At 35.8% G+C, this 25,911-nt stretch overlaps 1 protein-coding gene across 5 annotated transcripts in view; it reads left to right on the top strand.

The window, feature by feature from the left end:
- COL24A1 (collagen type XXIV alpha 1 chain) overlaps window positions 1-25,911 on the top strand; it is a 411,639-nt gene that overhangs the window by 359,099 nt on the left and 26,629 nt on the right. For all 5 annotated transcript variants that reach the window (XM_045064804.1, XM_045064802.1, XM_013056205.2 and 2 more), the window contains 8 exons: window positions 1,400-1,507; window positions 3,096-3,203; window positions 3,298-3,351; window positions 3,921-3,983; window positions 8,157-8,210; window positions 12,437-12,472; window positions 21,684-21,719; window positions 21,823-21,849. In XM_045064804.1, the coding sequence (XP_044920739.1) occupies window positions 1,400-1,507; window positions 3,096-3,203; window positions 3,298-3,351; window positions 3,921-3,983; window positions 8,157-8,210; window positions 12,437-12,472; window positions 21,684-21,719; window positions 21,823-21,849 (486 nt within the window). The remainder of the gene's footprint in view (window positions 1-1,399; window positions 1,508-3,095; window positions 3,204-3,297; window positions 3,352-3,920; window positions 3,984-8,156; window positions 8,211-12,436; window positions 12,473-21,683; window positions 21,720-21,822; window positions 21,850-25,911) is intronic.

The following is a 25,911-nucleotide window of genomic DNA, read 5'->3' as shown; positions in this document are numbered from 1 at the left end:
GATTTTCACTCTCCCTCTCTGCCCTCACCCTTAAAAAAAAAAAAGAAGAAGGAAAAAGAAAAAGAAACAACTACCAAAGTATATGCTTCACTTATAGGCATTGCAGCAAAATCCAATTCCTAAACCCGTTCATCATTTAATAATAGAGGTTGAGGGTGGGTCTTCCCATTCAAAGACATTTCAATCTCATTCTCAGAATATCTCAATAAAACTTTATCCCTGCCGAGCCATCAGACTGCTGTGTGATAGAGAAAATTAGGATATTTGGTTTCTATTTTCACAAAAAATATCACAAAATGGATGAAGGTTGCCAGAGTCAGTGGAATTCACTATTGGCACTACTGGTTCAATAACACATGCTAGATGAGTGTTTTCCTCAGTGGACCTGATGGTGGATAATACAGTGAACATCCATAGCTTTAAATATACTACATTTTCACAACTTTTATAAATTTGTTCAATAAATATTTTCCCAATGCATTGCTATTAGTTTTTATTACATTTTAGCAGATTCCACTTGAGGTTGTACTGATTCAGTGTTTTAATTTTTTTTCGAAAATATTCTCACCTATAGTCAATCTGCAAACTGTTCATGTAGGTTAGCTCTTCAGTCACTTCAACACAGCGTTGGATCCCCAAATCAACAACTGAGTAGTATTGGTAACATCTGTTGATTCATCAAGAGGCAAGGAAAACCAATGAAAAGCATCTGCCTTGTTTTTTAATTGGCTATTGAAGCTGCTCCAATGTCTTTACCATTTCAGGCCATTGTTCTTGCCAAAAGGTAATAATCTTAAGCAAGTTTACTTTGAGGACATGATGTAAGTCATATCACTAAGTGATTTTCCATGCTGGGCTAACAAATAAACCACTCAAACTTTTTTTAAATTCTTAATCTTTTTTTTAATTGAAACATATATAAGGGACATAAAATATTACATTAGTTTCAGGTATACAGCATAATGAATCAATATATGTGCATATTGAAAAATGATCACCACAGTAGGTCTAGTTAATAGCCATAGAATATTTTTCTTAAGGAAACATTAATCAGTTATTAGAGTTGTCATGCATACCCAGAATATAATACAGAAAGTTAGAACATAACACACATACTTTGCACCTTGGCTATTTAAGTCAGAAGGTACTGACAGACTATACTGCCTCAGTACTTTCATTTTAAATACCTCAGACCATTACATTAACTATAATTAGAGTCTTTAGGTGAGTCAAAATATTACTTAAATATTTCACTTATTTGGGAAAGAAGCCCAGGATAGGTCTCAAACCCGGGTAGTGTGGCAACAGCAGCCTTTCGGAACACCATCCCCTCCTAAATATACTGAGCCTCTGGATGGATTTTTAGAAAATACCCCAATTTTCATTTCTTATTTCTTAGGGCACCAGAGGCAGCCTAGGAAGAACAGGACTGGTTGGGTCTCCAGGTCCTCGAGGAGCCAAGGGGTCATCAGGCCTCCCAGGAAGCCCAGGCATCCCAGGCCCAAAGGTATTTCAAAGTTTTCTTCTGATAGATGAGCAGCACCATTGACAAACATCTTGTCCCTGAGTTCATTGGCTAGGTCACAGGATGGTAAGATTAATGGTTTTAATAAATTTGACCAATAGTAAAAACACATTAGGAAGAAAAAGAAAGTGTGTGGCCTGGACATTCTCCTCTCCTGTGATAAACACAGTGCATATAATTGCCAGACCAACTCATTAATTCAGTATTGGCAATGCTTTAAAAGATGCCCTTTGACTCATTCTGTTTCTTCTTTCCTGTCATCCTCTGTCTCCTCCTAAAAAGAGAAATCTTATTACTTCCAGATACATACTTTCTTAGAAATACTTCCTATTCCTCTGAATCTGAATCTACCCAACAGTTCATAAATCTGATTAGGAGTAGAGCTTATTTCTTAGAGTCAAAGTGATCATCTTGAAATCTTGCATTAACACTCATTGAATGGAGTATTGTACATTCAATAAGGCTTTCTAAGCAAAACCTGTTTTAGAGCTATCTCAATGCAGAATTGACCCCTACAACCAAAAGATGACTCCAGTGTCTAAAGCAATTTTATAAAAGCCAGGGATTAAGATGTTGGCACCCTCATCATTATCACCTCTTAATTTGATTTTCATAGTTTCAGTTCTACAGAATGTTCAGGTATTCTGACCCATATGGGTAAACTGGAAATGACTCATTCCTTTCCACTAAAATTCAATGTAGTTGACCCAGTGCTAAAACCAGAAAGTGAAATAAAATTCCTATCTCTTAAGTATGACCTGACAATAAGAAGGATCTGTATTTGTCAAGTCCCAAAGCTGTGTCTTTGTTTCCAGACAGTGAAGGATAATATGCTAATCTTAAATAATCTTTGATCAAAATCAACCAACCTTCATTTTTTTATTAACCTAACTCTAAACTCCTCCTGATTATTATTTTTAGAAGTGGTGTGAAAGATATTACAACTTTCATTTCAAAAAATAAAATAAAAATGAATTTAGAAAACCCTTAACTTTTACAAACAAAACAGCAGTGCTTAAATATATTTTTAAAGTGACATTGGAGGAGATGAAAGGAATATATATGAAAGGGAACCTTGGGAAACAAGTACTAGAAATTTCTTAATGATAGGATTGAAAAGATAACCATGGTAAAAGCCAAGGTTCGCATACTTCAGGAGACCCTGCTCAGTTTCTGGTATCAGCTGAATCATCTCTGTATGGTGAGGAAAACACAACAAAGTAATACTGATTCAAATAAAATACAAATTCCATGATATATAAACACCCCCACACACACACCACCTCTCACCATTCTCTCTTTAGCCCAACTGTCCTTCCCCTTTCCCTCTTTTTTCCACACTTACGACCACATCCCTGAAATTTTCTTTCCCCACTGTTACGCCTCTTGCTTATTATAATCAAACATTACTTGTGTGAAAAATATTGGTAGGGAGAATGACCAGGCAGAATTTGATTTCCCCAGTGCCTTGTACTTTTGCCTAAGGATGGACTTGTATTGGGGTTTCATTTAAAACCACGGTATGCTTATAGATTCTAAAGTCAAGATCACCCTTTTTATTTGTCCATAGGGTGAACAAGGGCTACCTGGTCAACCTGGAATTCAAGGTAAAAGAGGTCACCGAGGAGCACAAGGTGATCAAGGACCATGTGGAGATCCTGGTCTGAAAGGGCAGCCTGTATGTGCCAACTCAGAAATTCACTAAGTATTATTATTTTACAGGCCAGGCCACCATTGCATAATAATGATTATCCTATCCATTCACATTGCAGGGAGAACATGGTGTTCAAGGTTTGACAGGTTTCCAAGGATTCCCAGGCCCCAGAGTATGTTTACACATTTTCTGCTATTCATCAGAAAGATGTCGAAATACCAATATTTAGTCTCTGACTTGAGTCTTTGACAACCTATTTCCTAATCTGCAAAATTTCCATTCGTAGAGTTACATATTTGAATTTTGAAATTGAATATTAATATAAAATTTTACATAGGTATATATTTTCCTACCAATTTTAAGAATAACTCACCTCTGTCCCCTCACATTCCATTTTCACAAGCATTTTATTTTGAAAATACAGCAAAGTTGAGAGAATGAGTAAAAATCCATATACCTCTTACCTAGGTTCCACCATAACTTTTTACTCGACTTGCTTTATTGTGACTCTTATCTAACCCTCTCTCCCTCTCTGAATTCATTTTGGCACACTTCAAAGTAACTTGCATAGTTCAGAACAATTCCTCCATAGTACTTCAGCATGTACATCATTAACTAGCCATTTAATTAACGTTCCATTTTTTAAGAATCAACTCAATAGATTATTATAAGATTACTTCACTTGTAAAATGTTCATATAGAATGAAAGATTTTGACTTTTTATTTTTATTCTATTTTTAGGGTCCTGAGGGAGATGCTGGCATTGTTGGAATATCAGGTCCTAAAGGTCCTATTGGACAGAGAGTAAGTGTAAAGTCATTCTACTTGCCGGGAGATTGTGATTCTTTGCTTATTTTAAGAATTAGCGTTAAGAATTCTAAAATTAATATACTCCAAATTAAGAACTTAATAAAATTACTTTAAAGATAGAAACTCAAGGGCGCCTGTGTGGGTCAGTGGGTTAAAGCCTCTGCCTTCGGCTCAGGTCGTGATCCCAGGGTTCTGGGATAGAGCCCCGCATCAGGCTGTCTGCTCAGCAGGGATCCTGCCCCCCCCTTTCTGCCTGCCTGTCTGCCTACTTGTGATCTCTGTCTGTCAAATAAATAAATGAAATCTTTAAAAAAAAAAAAAAAAGATAGAAATTCAGTAGACCCCATGCAAATGTTCTTAGCCTTTTTCACTTCATATATTAATTTGAGCAAAAGACCCTAGAGACCACCCATCTTCCCTGTTCTTAGATTAGAAAATACATATCAGAATTAATGTTGATACTGAATAATGTATTTATTAACTCACATTAGGAACAAAAACATAAAGCAGTTTGGTGTTATATGCATTAATGCAACCAGAGACCAGAGACCACCCCCATGCACCACTTGGAGGAGGCTTGTCTAGGACCAGAACTCCTCACACCACACTTTGAAAAATATTTCCCAATAGCTATGTTTTCCCAACTCAGGGGTAGCTATCCCCGGAGAGTGATGAGGAACTGCTTAAAGAGTTACAAAGGTTGGTGTCTGAAGAATTCCATTAGCTATTTAGTACTTAGAATTGCAAAGTGTAGCAAATATAATAAGTAGGGATAGATAAGCCATCAGCAGTCACTGGTTTTTGGTTTTTTTGTTTTGTTTTATTTTGCTTTTTGTTTTTTTTTTTGCTTTCATTAACCAGTCTCCTGATTGATGAGATGATCTGTAAAACTGGGAGAAAAAAAAAAAGCGATAAAATGTCGAACAGTGGTTTGACTGTAGCAGTTGCACCCCCTTGAGTAATAGCGACTACAGGGACAAAGGTGGAGACAGCAAAGAGAAAAAGGAAAGTGGTCCAGAAGCAGGAGAAAAGAATCTCGAAGAACTTTACAGCTGAAAATCAGTGTCTTGTGCAAAATATTAAATGAACAGTCAAATTTTTGAAATCCTACACTTCTCCAACTCTTACAATAAATTATTTTCAGTAACACAAAGGGCAATGTTACCCTGAGAAATGTTTGTTTAAAGACCCACCTCAACATTTCTTCAGGTGCAAATTTATTAGTTATTTTTATGATTTCTGAAGAACCGTGGAAAGTTGGTGCTTTTATATGAGCCCCAATTCTTGATTATCCGCAGGTGAGTTATATGTGGAACGCCTCCTCTCTAATAAATATTGCTTTTAAGTTCTTACATATATTAAGTTCCCTACTAATTAAATCCTTTCATTGTATTTTTATTAAGCTTTCTCAATTAATTAGTCCTTTCTTGATATTTGGCTGCCTGCCTAACATCTGTCCTAAGCAGAATCTTACTAGGCGCTGGGTTTCTGTAGGCCAGGGTCTGAGCCCTATCCTGCTTTGCAGCTCCAGAAATTTTATCACTTCACCAATAATAAAGTTCTGGTAACTGCTCATGAATATTAATTTATAATTGCAATATCTTTTACTGAGTCATTATAAATTCAAGTGAAAAGTCATGATAGGTTAATAACTTAGCAAAAAAACTATTATCTACCAGGGTTCAGTCTGTGTCCCTTCTCTCATTTAATCCTGATAAAAATCCTGTGAGAGATGCCATCATCCCCATTTTTTAGATGGGGAAACTAAGTCTCTGAAAGGTAATTTGCTCAAGGCCATACCTGGCTAGTAAGTAGAAGAGCCAAAATCTGAATCCACAGCTGACTGGCCAAATAATACGTTATGAGGTGTATAATTAGAATATAGAATGGATATTAAGTGGTCTAGTAACTAGTTCTTGTTCAACAATCAATAAATCAATAAATACTAGATGATTAAATAAATTAATTGAAGTAGGAAATCTGGATTAATTTTTCTTCATTTCAAAGATGTTGTTGTGTAGTTAACTGGACCAACCATTAAAATCATCAGGGTCACCTGGGTGACTTAGTCAATTAAGTGTCTGACTCTTGGTTTCAGCTTAGGTCATGTTGTTAGCATTGTGAGATGGAGCCCTGCCTCATGCTCCATGCTGGGCATGGAGCTGGCTTAAGATTATCCCTCGCCCTCCTCTGCCCCTTCCCCACTGTCTCTCTCTCCCTCTCTAAAAATATAAAATATATAAATATATATAAATATAAAATATATAAAAATATACAAATATAAAATAAATAAAATCATAACACCTTGTCTTTCAGACACATTTAGATAAGCATAGACACTGTTTTTTGCTGTTTGGTCTACCATTTTCTAGAGTTCATGTATACCTCTCCGTTCTTTTAACAAATCACTATTTTAGAGTCAGATCATGGGCCAGTTCATTAAATTAAAGCTTTGTTGACTTTTTTTTTCAGTGATAAACCAATTTAGGGCTTAAATTTGATTAGTTTATGAATCAACTGTCTTTTTTTTTTTATCGTGTTATGTTCGTCACCATATAGTACATCATTAGTTTTTGATGTAGTGTTCTATGTCTTGATTTGGTTGTAGATCTTTGAGATTTGGGGACCATACTTACAAATTACCATTTAAAGTCAGTCTTTGTTTTTAAAAGTGATTCCATTAGATTTTTTTATAGTACCAGCTAATTTCTCTCATTCTAAGCTATCTGTGAATAGACTTTATGACATAATGATCTCAATTGTTAGTATTTTCTGTACCATGGCAGGAGTTGGATAAAGAGAAAGCCTATCAGATACCTACATTTAAGAATTCAGGTTAAGGGGCGCCTGGGTGGCTCAGTGTGTTAAGCCGCTGCCTTCGGCTCGGGTCATGATCTCGGGGTCCTGGGATCGAGTCCCACATCGGACTCTCTGCTCAGCAGGGAGCCTGCTTCCCTTCCTCTCTCTCTGCCTGCCTCTCTGCCTACTTGTGATCTCTCTCTGTCAAATAAATAAATAAAATCTTTAAAAAAAAAAAAAAAAAAGAATTCAGGTTAAGCATAAGCCAGAAAGACTGAAATTTGCTGCAAATGGGAGTGGGAGTGGAGGTTGAGGGAAAATAACTACAACAGGTATTTTGTATTCATAAAGACATAGTGAGTCAGACAGAGAAAGGAAGATACAGCATGATCTTATTTACGTGTAGAATCTAAAAAATAAAACAAGCCAAAAAAACAAAACTGAAGCAGATACATAGACATAAGGAAACAAACTATTGGTTCCTAGAGGAGGGGAGGGGTTGGGGGTAGGCAAAATGGGTGAGGAGAATTAAGAGGTACAAACTTTCAGTTATAAAATAAGTAAGTCCTGAGGATGTAATCTGTACTATAGGAAGTGTAGTCAGTCATATTGTAATAGCGTTGTATGCTGTCAGATAGTAACTAGACTTAATGTGGGGATCATTTTATAACATACAAAAATTTTGAGTCACTGTGATATACACCGGAAACTAGTAAGATATTGTATGTGAGTTACACTTCAATTAAAAAAAAAAGATAGCTTCCATATATAGTTTGGGAAGAATTACCAGACTGAGCTTATTCAAGGTTATCTTCATAATAACAACTTACAGTTTCAAAATCATTTTTCACATTTAAGTCTCAAAATGGCTCTATGATACAGGCAGTCATATTTAACAGATGGAGAAACTGAAGTTAGTCATATATGATGCTCTTTCTTTCCCATGCCTTCTCTCAATTCCATGCTGCAAGTCACTCAGACATCTCCTTCAATCTCCGTAAAGAAAGTTATTCAAAATTTTGTTCATCATTCTATGTATTCTTTTTTATGTAAAGTACTTGCATTTTTTATGTAATAACCCACATGTAAAATGGCATCATTAAAGTTATCACCACACAAAAATTGTATTGCTGATTTAGCAGTTTGTTAGAAATTACACAGATGTAACTCTTCTGACAGGAATCTGTAATAATATATAGAATTGTGTCACATACGGCAAGTCAAAAGTACTATGAATTCTTTTGATATTATTAGATTTTCTACTAAAAACTGGAATTATGTGGACATGGACTATTTTACTGTTACACAAGAAATTCTCTAGAATTTTTCTGCATTTCTGCACTGACTGATTTTCTTTTACCTCAACAGGGAAACACTGGCCCCTCTGGCAAAGAAGGTATAATAGGCCCAACAGGTAGAACTGTAAGTTTGTTACAATATAGATCTTCCTTTTCTTTTCCATATTCTCATTTTTCCCTCTTTAATCCTATTTCTAGAGCAATCCAAAAAGGATTACTCTGGGTATTTGAGAAGCCAAGGGCAAAATTTTCATCTAGAAGGTGATTCCTGAGAGCTTAGATACTATACGTATACTGAAGAAGGTGTGTATAGTGAGATAAACACGAAAACTGGAGTTGAGAAAGGAAAGTAGACTGGAGCAGGGGAGAAGGGGCTGAGCACCATGAGTATAGAGGTGATCACTAAAGCAATAAAAAGAATCCGTTTCTGAAGGAGAAATTGTAACAAAAAAAGTGCAGACAGTCAAGATCTGAATCTTTGGAAGTGCCCACACACTATGAAGAAAAGAGACAGTTTGTGGGAATACCAGGAAAAACAGAAAAGCACAAGGTTCAGCTAGATGAGTTTCAAGTAAGGAGTGGTTAACAGTGATCTTTAAGAAAATAAACTATAGTGGAAGATAAAGCACAAACTGCAATAAGGAAGGCAGTAAATATAAATATTTAATAACTTTTCTCAAATTCCTATACAGACTTTTAAAATAGGTATTATCATTTCTATTTAAGACATGGGGAAACAGATTAGGTTTATAAAGATTCACCTAGTTAATTCAAGGTGGTACAGCTAGTAAATTACATAGGTGATGTTTCTTCAGCTCTTTCTGCCCCCATCCAAGCTGTGTCTGGAGAGGACACTGAGACAGTTAGTAGAGGCCAGTGCCTTTAGAAATCTGAATATGAAATAAAACAGAAAAATAAGATAATGGTTGGCAGAGTGGTCAGGGGAGAGTTTTACAATACTAATAGTAGTGTAAACATACAAGAGAAAGAACCCAGTAGGTAGGGACAAATTGAGATTTGGAGAGGAAAATGGCATTCCCTGCATGGAATCAATATTTTGAATCCTTTGAAAGCATTATAGGGAGAGACGCGGAATCTTAATATATAAAATGGAACTTTGTGTATAAACAATGTTCTCTTTGATAAATTAGGGGAAAATTTCTCACAAAAACTGTTGACTTTTTGATTTTGCAAACAAAAAGTGTAACTCAACATTTCTCTAGATTTTCAGCATTTACGACTCAGAGCTATATAGTCTAAGTGGGAGATTGTAAGTGGGAGAATTCTCTGATTTTGGTCGGTGGTTTTTCAGCAAGCTAAGAAACACATACTTGTGATTACTGAATAATTCTCCTCTGTCAAAAAATGTGAAATATTAATTAGTCAAAGGAGCGATAATAAAGAAATGGCTCAATTAAAATCAATTTTATGTATAGCTAGTTCTTAAAGATCCTTATGATATTCACCATGCCCATCAAATATTTTCCAAGTCCATTTTTTCCATTCTAAGAAGAATCTTCTAAGAAAAGTCTACTATGAAAGAATAAGCATTTGAGAATGGCAGATACTTTGTGAGAGATAAAAAAAATAGTGGTGGGGGATGAAAGATATGCTTTTCTGAATCAGGAAACATTACTTTTAAGTCCTTATAAATGAAACTATATGGTAGCACAAAGGAATAAACAAATAGATGAGTGTAAAGAGGCTAGAGCCCAGAATTAGATCTCAGAATATATAGGAATTTAATTATAACAAAAATGATATATCAGGATGATTGTGGCTGTTAAGTTAATAGGAAGCCTGAATCAAACTGGTTTTAATAAGGAAATTTATATCACATTATGGGAAGCCCAGAGGTAGGAAGGGCTTCAGATTTGGTTAATTTAGTGACTCAATCATGTTATGTAAGACCAGGTTCTTTCCATGTCTCTACTCTGTCATCCAGAGTGTTAGCTTCATAATGAAGCTTCTATAACTGTAATTTCTCAGCAATTAAATCCAGATATAATTATCCAAAGTGAAAACTGATCTCCAGCCCTATCTTGAGAAAAAATAAAGCTTTTTTTCAGAAGTCTCCCATTGCATTTTTCCTCATGTCCATTGATCAGCCACATGCCCATTCGTATATCACTGACAGGGGAGATGGAATTATTTTAGTCTCACTGTTGCTGTAAGAAATTGGAACCATATTTCACCCAACTTTTTTTTAACTTTTTTTAAGACTTAAAATTATTTTAAAAAACTTAGAAAGCTAAAGTGTAGCTTTAAGGTTGAGAATACCTTTTATATAAGAAAGGAAATCCTAAAACTATATAATAGAACAGAATATGTGTTCACTTAAAATTTTTTAAATTTTGAATGGGAAAAGATTCCATAAACAAAATTAATATAAGTTGGGGAAAAGCAATTGCAAAAATATACAAAGACTTCATGTGTAAAGAACTCTTTCAATTTGGTGTGAAAAAGATAGAAAACTCAATAGAAAATTGAAAAACAAATCCAATAATTTTTTGGAAAGATGCTCTCCTAACTTAGAGTAACAGAAATGCAAATTAAAGTAATAACAAGATATTACATCTAACCTCTCAGAAGGGGATTAGGGAGAACAGTAGTAGTAGAAATGTGAATTATAGCCCTCATGGAAAAAGATATTTGTTAAAATATAAGTGCATATACCTTTTGACCAATCAGTTCCACTTAGAGAAATTTGTGCAATAGAAATTAAGCACTCAGTATACACTAAGGAAAGTTTACAAAAAATTTTTTTCACAGTACTGGATATATTAGCAAAACTTGAAATCCCATGTTCATTTGTAGAAGAATGGTTGTGTAAACCGTGGCCTAGCCGTTTCATAGAATACTATGCTACTATTGAAAACAACCAGTTATATCTAGTTCAGCTGCCTTGTGGCTGTTCATGATGTATTGTTAAGTGTGAAAAATCTGATGCATAGAAGAGTATATATCAGTTTTATAAAATATAACCAGTCACCCCATACATACATAAATATATTTGTCAATATTTGCTTAGGAAAAGAGGTATGAAAAAACGTACATACTAAATTGTTAATACCGGGCTGGAGGTGGACTAGGGCATTAAAAACAAGTTTTATAAAGGTATCTTAACAATTCGTTTCTGAAAGTTAATATCCCAGTTTAAAAGGAGTTTAGAACAATCAGGAAACACAGAAGAACTGATCAATGGTGAAATAAGGAAATCGTAATTTTAGCCTGCAAGATTAACAAAGAATGATAGTACATGGTGTGTGTCAGAAGTCATAAACCCCCATATTGTGCAGACATGCATGCTTACTCAAATAAACTTTCTGGAGGACAATTTTTATAGAGTACAAGGATATTTGTTGCAATGTTAGCATGACCAAAATTAGAAATAATCTAATAGGAAATTCAACAAAAAGATTATTGTTTATTAAGCACTAAATAAACATTATAATTGTATGGAAGAATGTGGATTGATGTGGAAAACACTCATAACATATTGTGAAAGTGTAAATTCAGGTTTCTGAAAAGACAAGTAGTACTATCTTGTTTTTAAAATAAAAAATACATATATAATTTCCACAAGGATGAAAACAAAAATACTAACAGAGATTTTTTGAACAAAAGGTCCATCTAGTAACAGACTATACTTTCTCTTCAAGTGTACATGGAAAATCACTGAAATAGACCATATTTTGAATCATAAAAAAATTGTTTACTAAGTCTAAAAGAACTGAAGTCACACAAGGTATGTTCTCTGGCCATAATGGAATTAAAGTAAAAACTGGTAAACTGGAGAGATAATAAGAAAATCTCCAAACACTTGCAGATTTAACCATGTACTTCTTAATAATCCATGGATCAAAGAGGAAATCTCAAGGAAAGTTAGAAAATAATTAAAACTGAATGTTCTTGTGTACAATATACCCAAGTTTGTGGGATGTAGCCCAGAAGGAGGAGTAGAGAAAATGAAAGAAAAGGAGGACATCACCCTAGAAACAAGGGTTTCAAAGGCTGAGGTAAACCAATATTAGAAGAATTGAAGCTGGTAAATTCCCTTCTAAATAGCTCTGTATCTGATGATCAGATCTGCTGTTTCAGCTTCACTGAGTGCTTGTTGTCCCTGTCTCACTTTGTGCGCAAGGTGATAAATCAATACCTTGTTTTTGTTTGTGTTTTGCTTTGCTTATCTTAGGGAAAGGAAACTAGAATTTATATAAATTTGCTAAAGAAGGCTAGCTAGATAGAAAAAACAAAAACAGAGGTTACTGTGTTTCTATATATAGCCTCAACCGCATTTGGTAAATAACTGTCAGTAGCACTAAAACAACATTTTTTGTTTTCTTGTAGGGACCCAGAGGTGAAAAAGGCATTAGAGGTGAAACTGTAAGTTTAAATTTCTGGTTATATTATCACTTGTCACTAGGTTATCTAGGCTTCATAAAAGCAAGGACCTTGTTTGGGGCTTTTTCATGATTATGTCTCTAATATTTGTGGAATAAAAATAAAATTAGAGTTTTCAGGAAGTAGAATTAATCTAAGTGGTACATTGTCATGGGACCTGAGTACCCCCCCCAAAACATGTTTAAGAGCCTGCCAATCAAATTCTTCCCAGGCCCTGTGTGAAATGGCATATTTGCCTTGTCGAGCATCAGGCATTTGCTTTGTGAGCCTTCTACAACAGTCCTGGAGTGAGAGCACCACCAAGTTGCCTTGGCGGGGGAGTAGGGGGTTTTACCCACTACGTCCAGTCAGTGCCCAAGAGGTGCCAAGCAGAAGCAAATCGTTAGCTTTGCAGCCAATTGGAAACAATCGTGGGAGGGTGGACAAAAGGTACATAGCACGTTCTGGCTCTATATGGCTTATGCTGGCACTATGTCCTACTTTTCTGGGATGCCATTTCCCCCAGTTAAAGAAGATATTTTGTAAAGGGGCCACTTTTCCAGCAGAGATTCTGCTGAACTTACTAAAGTACCAGCTTAAACAGAGCGCAGGCATGGAGTGAAACCAAGTACAGAAGGCAAATAAGAATAAACTTGAAGGGTGCCTGGGTGGCTCAGTGGGTTAAAGCCTCTGCTTTTGGCTCAGGTCATGATCCCAGGGTCCTGGGATCGAGCCCCACATTGGGCTCTCTGCTCAGCAGGGAGCCTGCTTCCTCCTCTCTCTGCCTGCCTCTCTGCCTACTTGTAATCTCTGTCTGTCAAATAAATAAATAAAATCTTTAAAAAAAAAAAAAGAATAAAATTGAAGGTCGCAGAAAAATATTGCTTAATAAGTAATGAAATTATATTGACAGCTGACATTTTCTCTTTTCACTAAAGGGTATTCTTGGGGCTCAGGATAAATAAGTTACAGTTATGTTAATTAGCTGAAGAAGGGAAATTGAGTGATTTTAGATAGTCTAAGAATCCCAGAGGGATCAAAATAGATTTTTTTTTTTTTAAGATTTTATTTTTAAGGGGCGCCTGGGTGGCTCAGTGGGTTAAGCCTCTGCTTTCCGCTCAGGTCATGATCTCAGGGTCCTGGGATCGAGCCCCGCATCGGGCTCTCTGCTCAGCAGGGAGCCTGCTTCCTCCTCTCTCTCTCTGCCTGCCTCTCTGCCTACTTGTGATCTCTCTCTGTCAAATAAATAAATAAAATCTTAAAAAAAAAAAAAAAAAGATTTTATTTTTAAGTTCTCTCTACACCCAACATGAGGCTTGAACTCCCAACCCCGTGATCAAGAGATGCATGCTCTACTGACTGAGCCAGCCAAGTGCCCACCCCGAAACAGATGTTTTTAATTTGCAGAAGCATGCCCTTCATATTTTCTCTGGGGACTTACTCTAGCAGAAAGCAAGGATGACTGCACACAGTGAAGTCATATGCCCCAGGAGGAGTGGAGACGGGAAAGGAAATTACTAGTGAATGAATTAGAAAACATTTGAGGGGTTGGGACATGATAGTTGTCTTTAAACATTTGAAAGGAAGAGGAAGAATCTGTATAATATGAATCACTCTCCAGGATATATTTTAAATTGCTTATTTGTTGAATTGAATTTTCCATTTCTGTGCTTAGCTCCCTGAGAGACAGTGAGCTCCATAAGAGTATGAAGTATATTTAATACAACCTAATTTCCAGCCTGTCACACAACTTAGCACATAATTTATACAGAATAGATACCATTAACTAAATGGATGGAACATTAAGGCTGATTTCAGCTCAATATAATAATAAGCTAATATAATAAGGAACCGCTTTATTTTTTTAAGGTTTATTTACTTATTTTAGAGAGAGGGATAGAGAGCATAAACAGGAGGGGCAGTGGGAGAGGGAGAATCTCAAGCGGACTTCGTGCTGAGTGTGAAGCATGGAGCTCCATGCAGAGCTCTCTGAGCAGTGTTCCAAGCGGGGCTCGATCTCAGGACCCGGATATCACAACCTGAGCTGAAACAAAGAATCTGCCACTCAACTGATGGTGCCATCCAGGGTCCCCAATAAGGGGACTATTTTAAAACAAGATAGTTTTGCCAAGATAGTGAATGCCTGTCAGTAGAAGCCTAATGACTATCCTTCTGAGTTACTGGACTGGTAGTCCTCTACTGAGTAGGGAACTAGAATTTATAAATCTAAAGCCCCTTGCAGCTCTAAGAGTTTATGATTCTAAAAAAAGAAAAGTAAGTAGACATCCCATAAAAGAACAAAGAAAGGTACAGAATATAAAGAAGAGTTTTTTTAAAGTAGAGGCGAGATTGTGTCAAGTCTGATTCTTATTCTGAATCCATGTAAGTCTCCCACTCTTCATCACTGGCAGTGTTGTCCAGATCGCCCTGATGTCTCCCTTGGTCTCCTGACTTCTTTGTGTTCCTTCCACTTTTCCCTACTACAGTTCCTTCTCTGTAGCAACTAAAGTGATACCATTAAATCGTAAACCAGAGTATATCACCCTCCTCTTTAAATTCTTCCTATGACTCCTTCTTGCACTGAGAATAAAGTCTTAATTCCTTACTTTAGTTAGTCTACCATAGCCTACAAGAATTAGCCCCAGTTTTTCTCTCCAGACTCATGATGTAACTCCTTTCCCCTTCCTACCACACTTCTCTTTATTCTTTGGAACTGCCTTCATTTTACTTAGAGAATTCTTTCATCTGCTCTCCACATGGCTGGTTCTTATCTCATTCTTCAGGTCTATGCTAAAATACTATCTCAGAGAAGCCTTGCATCATCATTTAGTCTCATTATTCCTGGTCATTCTCTTTCACAATATCCTGTTTTGTTTTCTTTCTAGTAGTTAGCAGTATTAAAAATTATTTTTCTGTCTCCTCTGCTAGGATATAAACTACATGAGATCAGGGAACTTTGTCTAATACACTGGTTATCAGTATCCAGAAAAGAATCTACCATGTAATAGGTAATATTTGAGAAAAGAATTAATAACTAAATGAATACTATTCCGTAAAATTAAAAGTCAACAACTATTTTCTGTTATGCCTGGTAAAGTAGCATTTACTGACAACTACTTATTAGTCTTTTGCTCTGTAGATCACCATAGTTCCCTTCATAAATAAAGTGAAAACTCCTAGTACACAAGGTTGGGGGAGGAGCCGAGTGGTATTTAGTATAGGCAATAAAATTAGCTGTTGAAAAAAGGATTAACTGGCACATTAGAATTTACTGGGGTTTATTGTTGATTAACTAGTACTAAGTATCTTTTTATCACTTCTTTCTCTTTGATCCCACTATGGCTTAAGGAACTTTAAAAAAGTAATCTTTTAATTCCTAGAAATCATCAGCATCAACTTTATAGAATGTACAATTTAAACCATACTCTGCTTTCATCCTATGGAAAAGCTTAATAACATTTCTGATATTCTCATTAGGATTTTTTTCAGTATTTTCTGCAGGTTTGTTTTCTTTAAGGGAATGGTTTAACTACCTGACTACCTAAAGACTTTTAGTTAATTATTATGTTTCCAAATATATCCTCAAGGGGGTCAACCTCAAGTAATATGGGGCCTCCCATATGCCCAAAATGGGACATTTTTGGAATGAATTTTTATTAGCCAAGATCTATTATATTGAGACAAACATGATATATCACTCTTCATAAAAAATAAGAAATATAAGAATATATCAAGCAGGCTTTATAAATCTTATTTTTAAATCTTCCATGAAGCTGGCATAAGAATTTATAAAGCTATGCCATTTTATACTAAGACCAAATCATTATTCAATGCCTTAAAAAAAAAAGTTATAGCTCATTATACAGTATATGAAATATATATATCTTTTAGGATAAATTTGGGTTTCCTGGCTAGGAAGCTTTTATGTTCTACAATTTAAGGTTACAAACTCCAGTATTGGTCCCAAATAGGTCCTCTCCACTGCTGAGAAAGTTGTTTCTGTATTGCCGTATATTAAAGAGTGACTTTTTCCTTTCTATTTTATATGTGCTCCATATCTGCCTGCCTTTGGTATATATATTCTAAACTGAGCCAGAGTTTTATGACATCCTAGGAAGGCTTCCTAGCATATAGCATGTAGAAATCTCTCCTCTTCCCCTGCTTCAAAACTATCATGTTAATGCAAATTAATCTTTAAAAGTTATAAAAATTTCCTGGTTTCCATGAGACACCAAACACTTTCAGAACATGATTAATTTATGAAGTAAGTAATGCAAAAAAAAAAATCACCAGAAATAATAGATATAATTAGTAAAAAAAAAAAATAGAATTTTAACTCATAACAAAAATAATATCCTAGTGTCAATCATCTGAAAAGGGTTTTAACAAAATGTCACAACTTGAAACATATAGCTTAAAGCCACAGAAGTAGAAAAAAATAGAGAATAATCTCAGCATTTAAATTTTTAGATTAGTTGTCTCATTTTTGTAGCATATTATTTAATGAAAATCAATAAAATGTTAAAGAATACAATTGACATTTTCTCACATACTACCTCTAAGTTCATGTGTCTTCACAGTTCTTGATTAGCAGAATTATCTTATTTGCCTCCAGTTTGAAAGTGAGGAAGATGCCTTATAAGGAAAAGCTAAGTTATGGGAAAATATTTCTTAAATATTATCAAATTAAGAACTTAAAGTATATATGTATATGATTTTTTAAATCCATCGATAGCATAATTCATTCAAATATTATCAAACTCTTTTAATTCAAGGACATACTTCCTTACATTCATACAAACTTCAAATTTAAAATTCCCAACTTGTTTCAATAAGTCAAGCAGAGAAAGACAACTATCATATGATCTCTCTGATATGAGGAAGTTGGTGATGCAACATGGGGGCTTAAATGGGTAGGAGAAGAATCAATGAAACAAGAAGGGATTGGGAGGGAGACAAACCATAAGTGACTCTTAATCTCACAAAACAAACTGAGGGTTGCTGGGGGGAGGGGGGTTGGGAGAAGGGGGGTGGGGTTATGGACATTGGGGAGGGTATGTGCTTTGGTGAGTGCTGTGAAGTGTGTAAACCTGGCGATTCACAGACCTGTACCCCTGGGGATAAAAATATATGTTTATAAAATTCCCAATTTGTATGCATGTGACTACCTTCTTTCTTCAAATACAACATATGAAGGAGAAAATTGATAAAATGTTTGAAAAATCACAATTTTAAAGTGAGTCTTAAGGATATATCTTCACCAAACCTTCTTACAGTTGATATAGCTGAGATCCAAATGTGCAACTCACTCAAGGACAGGCAGCTAATGAGGTACAGAGAAAAGATCACAGTCCAGGTCTCCCAATTCCTTTAACTATTGCACTTTTCTATTAATTATAGTGCTTCTCAGAAAATAAGCTTTAGGAGCAACTTGATAAGAAGATGGTATAGACAGACAGATAGATGCCTCTCACCTACATTAAGAGTAGCTCAGCCATTTATATGGCAGATTCCACATGAGTAGGTTCTTAATTTGTAGTTATCCTCTGTGCCTTATTATTCACTGATTCCTTATAAGCATATTACTTCTAATAAATCTTATTTAATATTACTAAATTCCCAATTAAACCCTCTAAATCAGTGGTTCTCAACGAGGAGCCATCCCCTGCCCCCAAACCACACACATACCACAGGAGACATTTGGCAATATGTAGAGACATATTTAGTTGTCACAACTGTGGAAAAAGGAGAGTTGCTAGTTGCATCTAGCAAGTAGAGACTAGGGATGCTGCTAAACATCCTATAGTGCAAACTTCTCAATCTATAAGCCTGCCTAAAGTGAAGATTATGAAACTAAGTCAAGATTGCATTTACATTACAGCAAAGTCTAACATATTCAAGTTCAAGAATGTGCACATATCAGTATTTTTAAAGAATAAGAAAAAATATGTTACCTTTGGAGGATCAAATGTAAATTCTGGGATTAAATGGAAAGAGTGTCTATTTCCAATAGTAGTGCTTTGACTATGGCCAAATTATCATTAGAAGCATTCATATTAATTTTGTTTCCCTTTAGGAAAGTAACACAGACAATCATAGTTTTATTATAAACTGCTTCTATTATAAACTGCTTTAAATACTTTTTTCTATAGTATCTAGAGAAAGTTACTCACTTTTTCTTATTGGTGAGCTAAAGGAATAGAAAAGAACTAATAAATGTTATATTGTTTTAATATTTTGTTTTACTTGGCTAATTGCATCATTCTATGTAGTTGTTTTCTTAAAGTTGTTTTGCCCTGTCTTGTTTGGTTGCAAGTATTTCATTTGGTCACATTTACAATGACTGGACTTGTTTTGGTTAACAAAAAGAAATCAATAAAGTCAGCATAGAAGTAGCTTCTTCCTTTTATGATAAATTCCTCTTTCAAAGTCAAAGATATATGTTTTGTCCTGAACCACCAGTGATATTTTGCAAAATATCAAAATATGCTAAGTAGGGTGAAATGTCAACTGTTTTTTTATAATGTTGCTCCAGAATGGAGATACTTACACAGCCAAATTCATTCTGAGCCTATATATATTTAAAGGTTATCTCCAATATAACATTTCCGTAATTTATCATGCAGCTTCTGAGGTACAAGTTTCATACATTCTTTATTGTAAATTGTAATCATAAATCATGCAAACCAAGAAATGTCCAGCAGGCATGGTACTGGAGTTCTCTATCATTTTTAAGTTACTGTTGTTTGCTCTAGTTGTCACAGGATATTTAGAATCAATAGCTCCAAGCAATACTTAATATAAGTCAAGTATAACATCAACTTTATTCAAATCTAAATAATTGTGTTTTGTCATCTGAAGATAAATTGTATTTTGTCATCTTTTAACCATAATCTGAATTTGACTCAATGTCGTCTTACCATTCAGTTGATCATCAAATAAGTGAAATTTCGAGCATTCTTTTTTTAAGATTTTTATTTATTTATTTGAGAGAAAGAGAGAGAGGGCACAAGCAGGAGGAGGGGCAGAGGGAGAAAGACGAGCAGACTCCGTGCTCAGCAGAGACCTGGATGGGGGGCTCAATCCTGGGACCCTGAGATCATGACCTGAGCCAAAGTCAGATGCTTAACTGAGTGAGCCACCCAGGTATCCCTTTAGCAGACATTCTTTCTCTCTCTCTCTCTCTCTTTTTTTTTTCCACAAGCCACTTTATTTTTTTTTATTAACATATAATGTATTATTGGTTTCAGGGGTACAGGTCTGTGATTCATCAGTCTTACACAATTCACAGTGCTCACCATAGTACATACCCTCCCCAATGTCCATCACCCAGTTATCCCATCCCTCCTGACACCCTGCCCTCCAGCAACCCTCAGTTTGTTTCCTGAGATTAGGAGTCTCTTATGGTTTGGCTTCCTCTCTGGTTTCATGTTGTTTCATTTTTCCCTCCCTTCCCCTATGATCCTCTGTCTTGTTTCTCAAATTCCTCATATCAGTGAGATCATATGATAGTTGTATTTCTCTGATTGACTTATTTTCTTAGCATAATACCCTCTCTTAATAGTGATTACTGTTGTTTCATTTTGAAAAATGTCAACATAACTCTTCACATTTTATTATATACATTTTAATTGTTCTAATTTCTAAACTAATACAAGTTAATTTTAATATTATGCATTCATTCAATACAATTTTCACACACCTGCTACAAAGTAGTCACTATTCTTGTTCCAGAAAGTGCGAAGGTGACTAAGACACTCTTAAGGGTTCCTAAGGATTTTCCACCATGTTATGTACTAGGGAATGCAAAAGTGGTTCCGTTGAGCAGGAGAGAGATGGTGGGGGAGGGGTGAGCAAGGTGGGTATAGAGTTTTAACTCTAAAAGAGGGATTAGAGTTAAACAGATAGGGAAGGTAAGGAAGAACATTCCTGGTCGAGGAAATAGCACATGCAAGAGAAAGCATGTGTGATGAACTTTGAAGATTCAGAGATCCACAAGTAGTTGGTTATATATGGAGTGTAGGTGTGTTTGGGTGAATAAGCAGAGGTGAGGCCCAGATCTTGAAGAGGAGGCAGGGATGTACATTGATTAAGAACATATACTTCTTTATCCAGTTGACCAGTTTTATCCTAGCTCTGTCCTGTATTTGCTGGTTGCCATTCTCTTAACTGAAATATAGCACACAACTTAGCATATAGTTCTCAGAAAATGAGCACACGACTAAGCATGTAATAAGTTCTCAGTAAATAGTAGCTATTACTGTTAGGAAGTTTATAATTTCTAGACAATAAAGAGCCATTGCATAATCTTAACTAAATAATGACCTGATTAGAGTTCCATTTTATAAATATAATTAACATAGTAGAGAGAATAAAGTCAGGACCTCAGATTAGGAGTACAAGCAACATGTGATGCCTTAGCTAGGGCTGCTACAACAAATTGCCATAGACTGGTGGCTTAAACAGCAAATATTATTTCTCTTGGTTCTAGAGGCTCTGAAGTCTAATATCAAGATGTTGATAGGTTCAATGTCAAGTGAGGGTCTTCTTCCTGGTTTGCAGATAGCTGCCTTCTTGTTGTATCCTAATATGGTAAAGAGATCATTTCTCTAGGTCATTACCATTCATAAGGGCTCCACATGATCTGTTTACCTCCCAAAGACCCCACCTCCAAATGCCATCACATTGGAGATTGGGGCTTTAATATATTAATGGGGATGACACAAACATTCAGTCTATAGCACATGATTAACATTAAACTAAGTCACTGTGAAGTAGTATTTTGGAGAGATTTGGAGGTCAATTCAACAGTGTTGGGTAACCAAATTATAGGTGGATGTTGAAGGAAAAGGAGGTGTCTAAGAACACTAAAGTTTCATCTTTGCTGATAAGGTGGAGGGTAGGAATAACGAGAAAAACATACTTAGACAGTATTAACATTTTTAAATGTTGTATTTCCAATTGTTTGTTAAAACGAATAAATTCAGTTTCTAGTAATATCAATAAAACATGAAAGTAAATATCCAGCTTGTTCATGAATGTGTATGATAGTTGAATACAAAGAGGGTATGACTTCAAAACAGTAAAACAACTTTGAATCTTATGACCTGCCTCACATGAAAGGCAATGATAGAGGTTGAATCTTAGTTGTCTTGTTTATATCAAACCAAAAGCATAAGATACATGTATTGTGCTTTGTCTCCATTTCTTCTAGGGTCCCCAAGGGCCACGAGGTCAACCAGGACCTCCAGTGAGTGTATTTACATTTATATCTGTTTACTGTTGATGCTTATATGCCTTGCCTGGTTTGAGATCTCTACTGAAAAATCCTTTTTTAATTTGTCATGTTATAGGGTCCACCTGGAGCACCAGGCCCAAGGGTAAGTTTTCTTGGTTTTGTTTATTTTATCTTAGTATAATATATTAAAGCTTTTTAAAGCTTCTTCTAACTCCCTGTTAAAAAGTGTTTCTCTTCCCTACCTCTGGTCTTTTTGCTAATCTGATATAGAGTCTTCCCAACTATAAAAACAAAATCTAAACCCCAGATTTGTTGTTTACAAAATAGGGATGATCTCTTACTTTCTTGGGTGAATTTAAGCTTTTTTTGGTTTTTTTTTTTTTTTTAAGATTTATTTATTTGAGAGGAAGAGTGGGTGTGGGAGCAGAGGAAGAATGAGAATCCCAAGCTGACTCCCCATTGAGCACAGAGCCTGACCCGGAGCTCAGTTCCATGACCATGGGATCATGACCTGAGCTAAAATCAAGAGTTGGATGCTTAACTGACTGAGCCACCCAGGTGTCCCATGAGTTTTATATAAGATGTAAAGCACACAGCACAGTACCTGGCATAAGTGCTCAATAAAATACTAACTCCTTCCATTTTTCCCTACTTCAAGTTCTGGCTCTCCTTTTTAAAATGTTCTTTTTCTACCAACCAGTAATCTACTTCTTGGGCTTTATATGAATTCTTCTCAGTTACTGGTGGCTATAGAAGCCCTCAGATTTCTGTACTTGCTTGTTATCTATGACAACCCGGAGCTCTCTACCCCTATCTTTGAAGCAATGCTTCTGTTGCCTCATTATCAACTGTTATCTCCTGGACTCTAAAGTTCCAAGTTTGGTTTCCCACATGCTGTGCATTTACTCTACTACTCAGTAATCTATTTGTCTTCCTGCTTCCTCCAAGAGGTCTCCTCCATCTCCAACCTTCACCGATGCCCACTCCTATGGCAACCTGGTCAAATACAGTGATCCTTGTTCAGATTTCCTGCTAAAAAAGGTCCACCTACATTATCCCAAACAATGCCTAGTCCTGTGCTTTCTAGCCTTACTTATTTCCACATGCTGCTCTGATGTCGTTTGGATCTTTTGACAGTTCTAGTTGGCGGATCACTGTGGTCTATTCTGAACAGGCCAGGAACTCTTCATTTCTCTCAGCTTTTCATCAGGGCAAAGAATAACTTTCAAGCAAGATGCTATAGTAAGATTATCTCCTTGGAGACAGGAGATTCATTCTCCATGATTTTTAAAAATTATTCCCCATTTCTGGCCATCTGACTGGGGGAATGAAACCTTCCCTGGCATGAACATCAATAGGAATGTCTTTCTTTTTTTTTTCTTTTTTTTAATTTTTTTTAAATTTTTTAAATTTATTTTCAGCGTAACAGTATTCATTGTTCTTGCACCACACCCAGTGCTCCATGAAATCCATGCCCTCTCCAATACCCACCACCTGGTTCCCCCAACCTCCCACCCCTGCCCCTTCAAAACCCTCAGATTTTATTTATTTATTTGACAGACAGGGCTAAGCAGAGAGCCCGATGCAGGGCTTGTCCCAGGACCCTGGGATCATGATCATGACCTGAGCTGAAGGCAGAGGCTTTAACCCACTGAACCACCCAGGTGCCCCAGAAATGCCTTTCTTTAATCTTAAATTATTCTCTACTGTGGTCTTCCTCACCACCCCTGACTCTCCACAAAGCATGGATTACAAGTACCTTCATCAGTTTTCTTCTCATTTTATAATGACTTTGATGTAAGTCCTAAAAGACCACTGACAAATTAGAGATGTTTAGTGAAATTTTTCACATTGAAATACCAAACTTTGTGGCACCATAGCCCTGTCTCACTTGGAAAATATTTGTATGTGTTCCTATACAGCCAAAATGAAGTAACGTGAGAGATTTTTGCCCTGAACAAAATATGGATAAGAATATATTCTGGGGCGCCTGAGTGACTCAGTGGGATAAGCCTCTACCTTCAGCTCGGGTCATGATCTCGGGGTCCTGGGATGGAGCCCCACATTGGGCTATCTGCTCAGCAGGGAGCCTGCTTCCCTCACGCTCTCTGCCTGCTGCTCTGCCTACTTGTGATCTCTCTCTGTGTGTCAAATTAATGAATAAAATCTTTAAATTAAAAAAAAAGAATATATACTTTGAGGTATTATTAGGAGGATTAAATAAGAAAATATATGTGCTTGTCACATTGTAGATAAATTTAATAAATTTTAGTTTCTTTATTTCCTTCTTTTCTTTTGTCTTCTTTCTTGGTCAGTATAAAAGCCGGTTCCTTATAATATCTTTCTGGGATTTGCACAGTCTATTGTAGGAAGTGGCAATGTAACCCTGAGAAGAAGACTTCTAGAGCAGAAGTCTAAAAGTCAGTGAAAAAATATCTATATGTTTTTCCTAAGGTCAACTTACGGTTATACCTTCTTTGAAATTCTTCTTAATTCCTTCTCATCACACCACAAGGTAGAACTGATCACTTCTCCTTCATATTGGTAATTATTTTCATGCCAGTATCTTTCTATTATGCGATTATAAACTCTATAAAGGTGGAAACTATTTTTTTAAATTTCTCTTCTATTTAAGCCATTAGTAAGTGTCTGTTGAGTGAATGAGTAAATGAGTCCAAAAAGCAAGTTGCATCTCTTGGAAAATTTCATTGGGAATCTTCCAAGATAAAATATTTCACTTGGAGGGAAATAATGTCTAGAATGGAATAGGATCATAGGATCATAGAATTAGAGAAATACATTCTTTTAGTAATTTATTTAGCAATTATTTGAGACTGGCTTGTGACTTGTTTTTTTTTTTTTTTTTTAGATTTTATTTATTTATCAGAGAGAGAGGGCGAGAGAGCAAGCACAGGCAGACAGAGTGGCAGGCAGAGGCAGAGGGAGAAGCAGGCTCCCTGCCAAGCAAGGAGCCCGATGCAGGACTCAATCCCAGAACGCTGGGATCATGACCCGAGCCAAAGGCAGCCACTTAACCAACTGAGCCACCCAGGCGTCCCTGACTTGTGACTTGTTAGTTAGTGATTCCTTAGACCAGTTTATTGAGTTTAAAAAAAAAAAAAAAAAAGCATTTGACAATATACAGCATCTTTTCCTGATTAAAACTCTCCAAACTATAGGGATCGAGGGAACATATCTCAATATCATAAAAGCCATCTATGTAAAGCCCACAGCAAATATTATTCTTAATGGGGAAAAACAGAGCTTTTCCCTTAAGGTCAGGAACACAACAAGGATGCCCACCCTCACCATTATTGTTCAACATAGTGCTAGAAGTCCTAGCCTCAGCAGTCAGAAAACAAAGAGAAATAAAAGACATTCAAACTGGCAAAGAAGAAGTCAAACTCTTTCTCTTCAGAGATGACATGATACTTCATGTGGAAAACCCAAAAGATTCCACCCCCAAGTTAGTAGAACTCATACAGCAATTCAGCAAGTTGGCAGGATATGAAATCAATGCACAGAAATCAGCTGCATTTCTATACATGAACAATGTAACTAAACAAAGAGAAATTAAGGAATCAGTTCCATTTACAACAGCTCCAAAAGCTGTATGATACATAGGAATAAACCTAGTCAAAGAAGTAAAGGATCTATGCTCTAGAAATTAAAGAATACTTATGAAAGGAATTGAGGAAGAGACAAAGAGATGGAAAAATATTCTGTACTCATGGATTGGAACAGTTTAGTGAGTCTTATTCAGAATTCTTTTGAAATGAAATGAAATAGAATAGAAAAAATATGGGAAGTGACTGCTTGATGGGTACAAGGTTTCTTTTAGAGGTGATGGAAATGTTCCAACATTAAATAGTGGTAATGGCTACACAACATAGTGAATTACAAAAAGCAACTGAATTGTATGCTTTAAAAATGGTTAAAATGGTAGATTTTATGTTATGTGAGTTTTATCTCAATATAAAGGGCAAAAAATTTTAAACAAAATTCATGTATCAGTCCTAGTAAGAGTAAATATGGTTTTTAAAACTATTCAGTTCCATGTATGTATTGTTGTGTGAATCTTATCATGAAGTAAAAATATATTTCTTGCTATGGGTCAAGATAAGTTTAAAAACCTCAAATCCAGTTTAACTCCCTTTTTTTTAAAGACCTATAGAAGTAAAGATGTACCCAATTTTCTAAAGAA

Source organism: Mustela putorius, unplaced genomic scaffold (assembly GCF_011764305.1).
Source record: "Mustela putorius furo isolate JIRA1106 unplaced genomic scaffold, ASM1176430v1.1 tig00003853_pilon_pilon_pilon, whole genome shotgun sequence".
Classification (NCBI taxonomy): Eukaryota; Metazoa; Chordata; class Mammalia; order Carnivora; family Mustelidae; genus Mustela; species Mustela putorius.
This window is presented reverse-complemented; position numbering and strand designations above follow the sequence as displayed.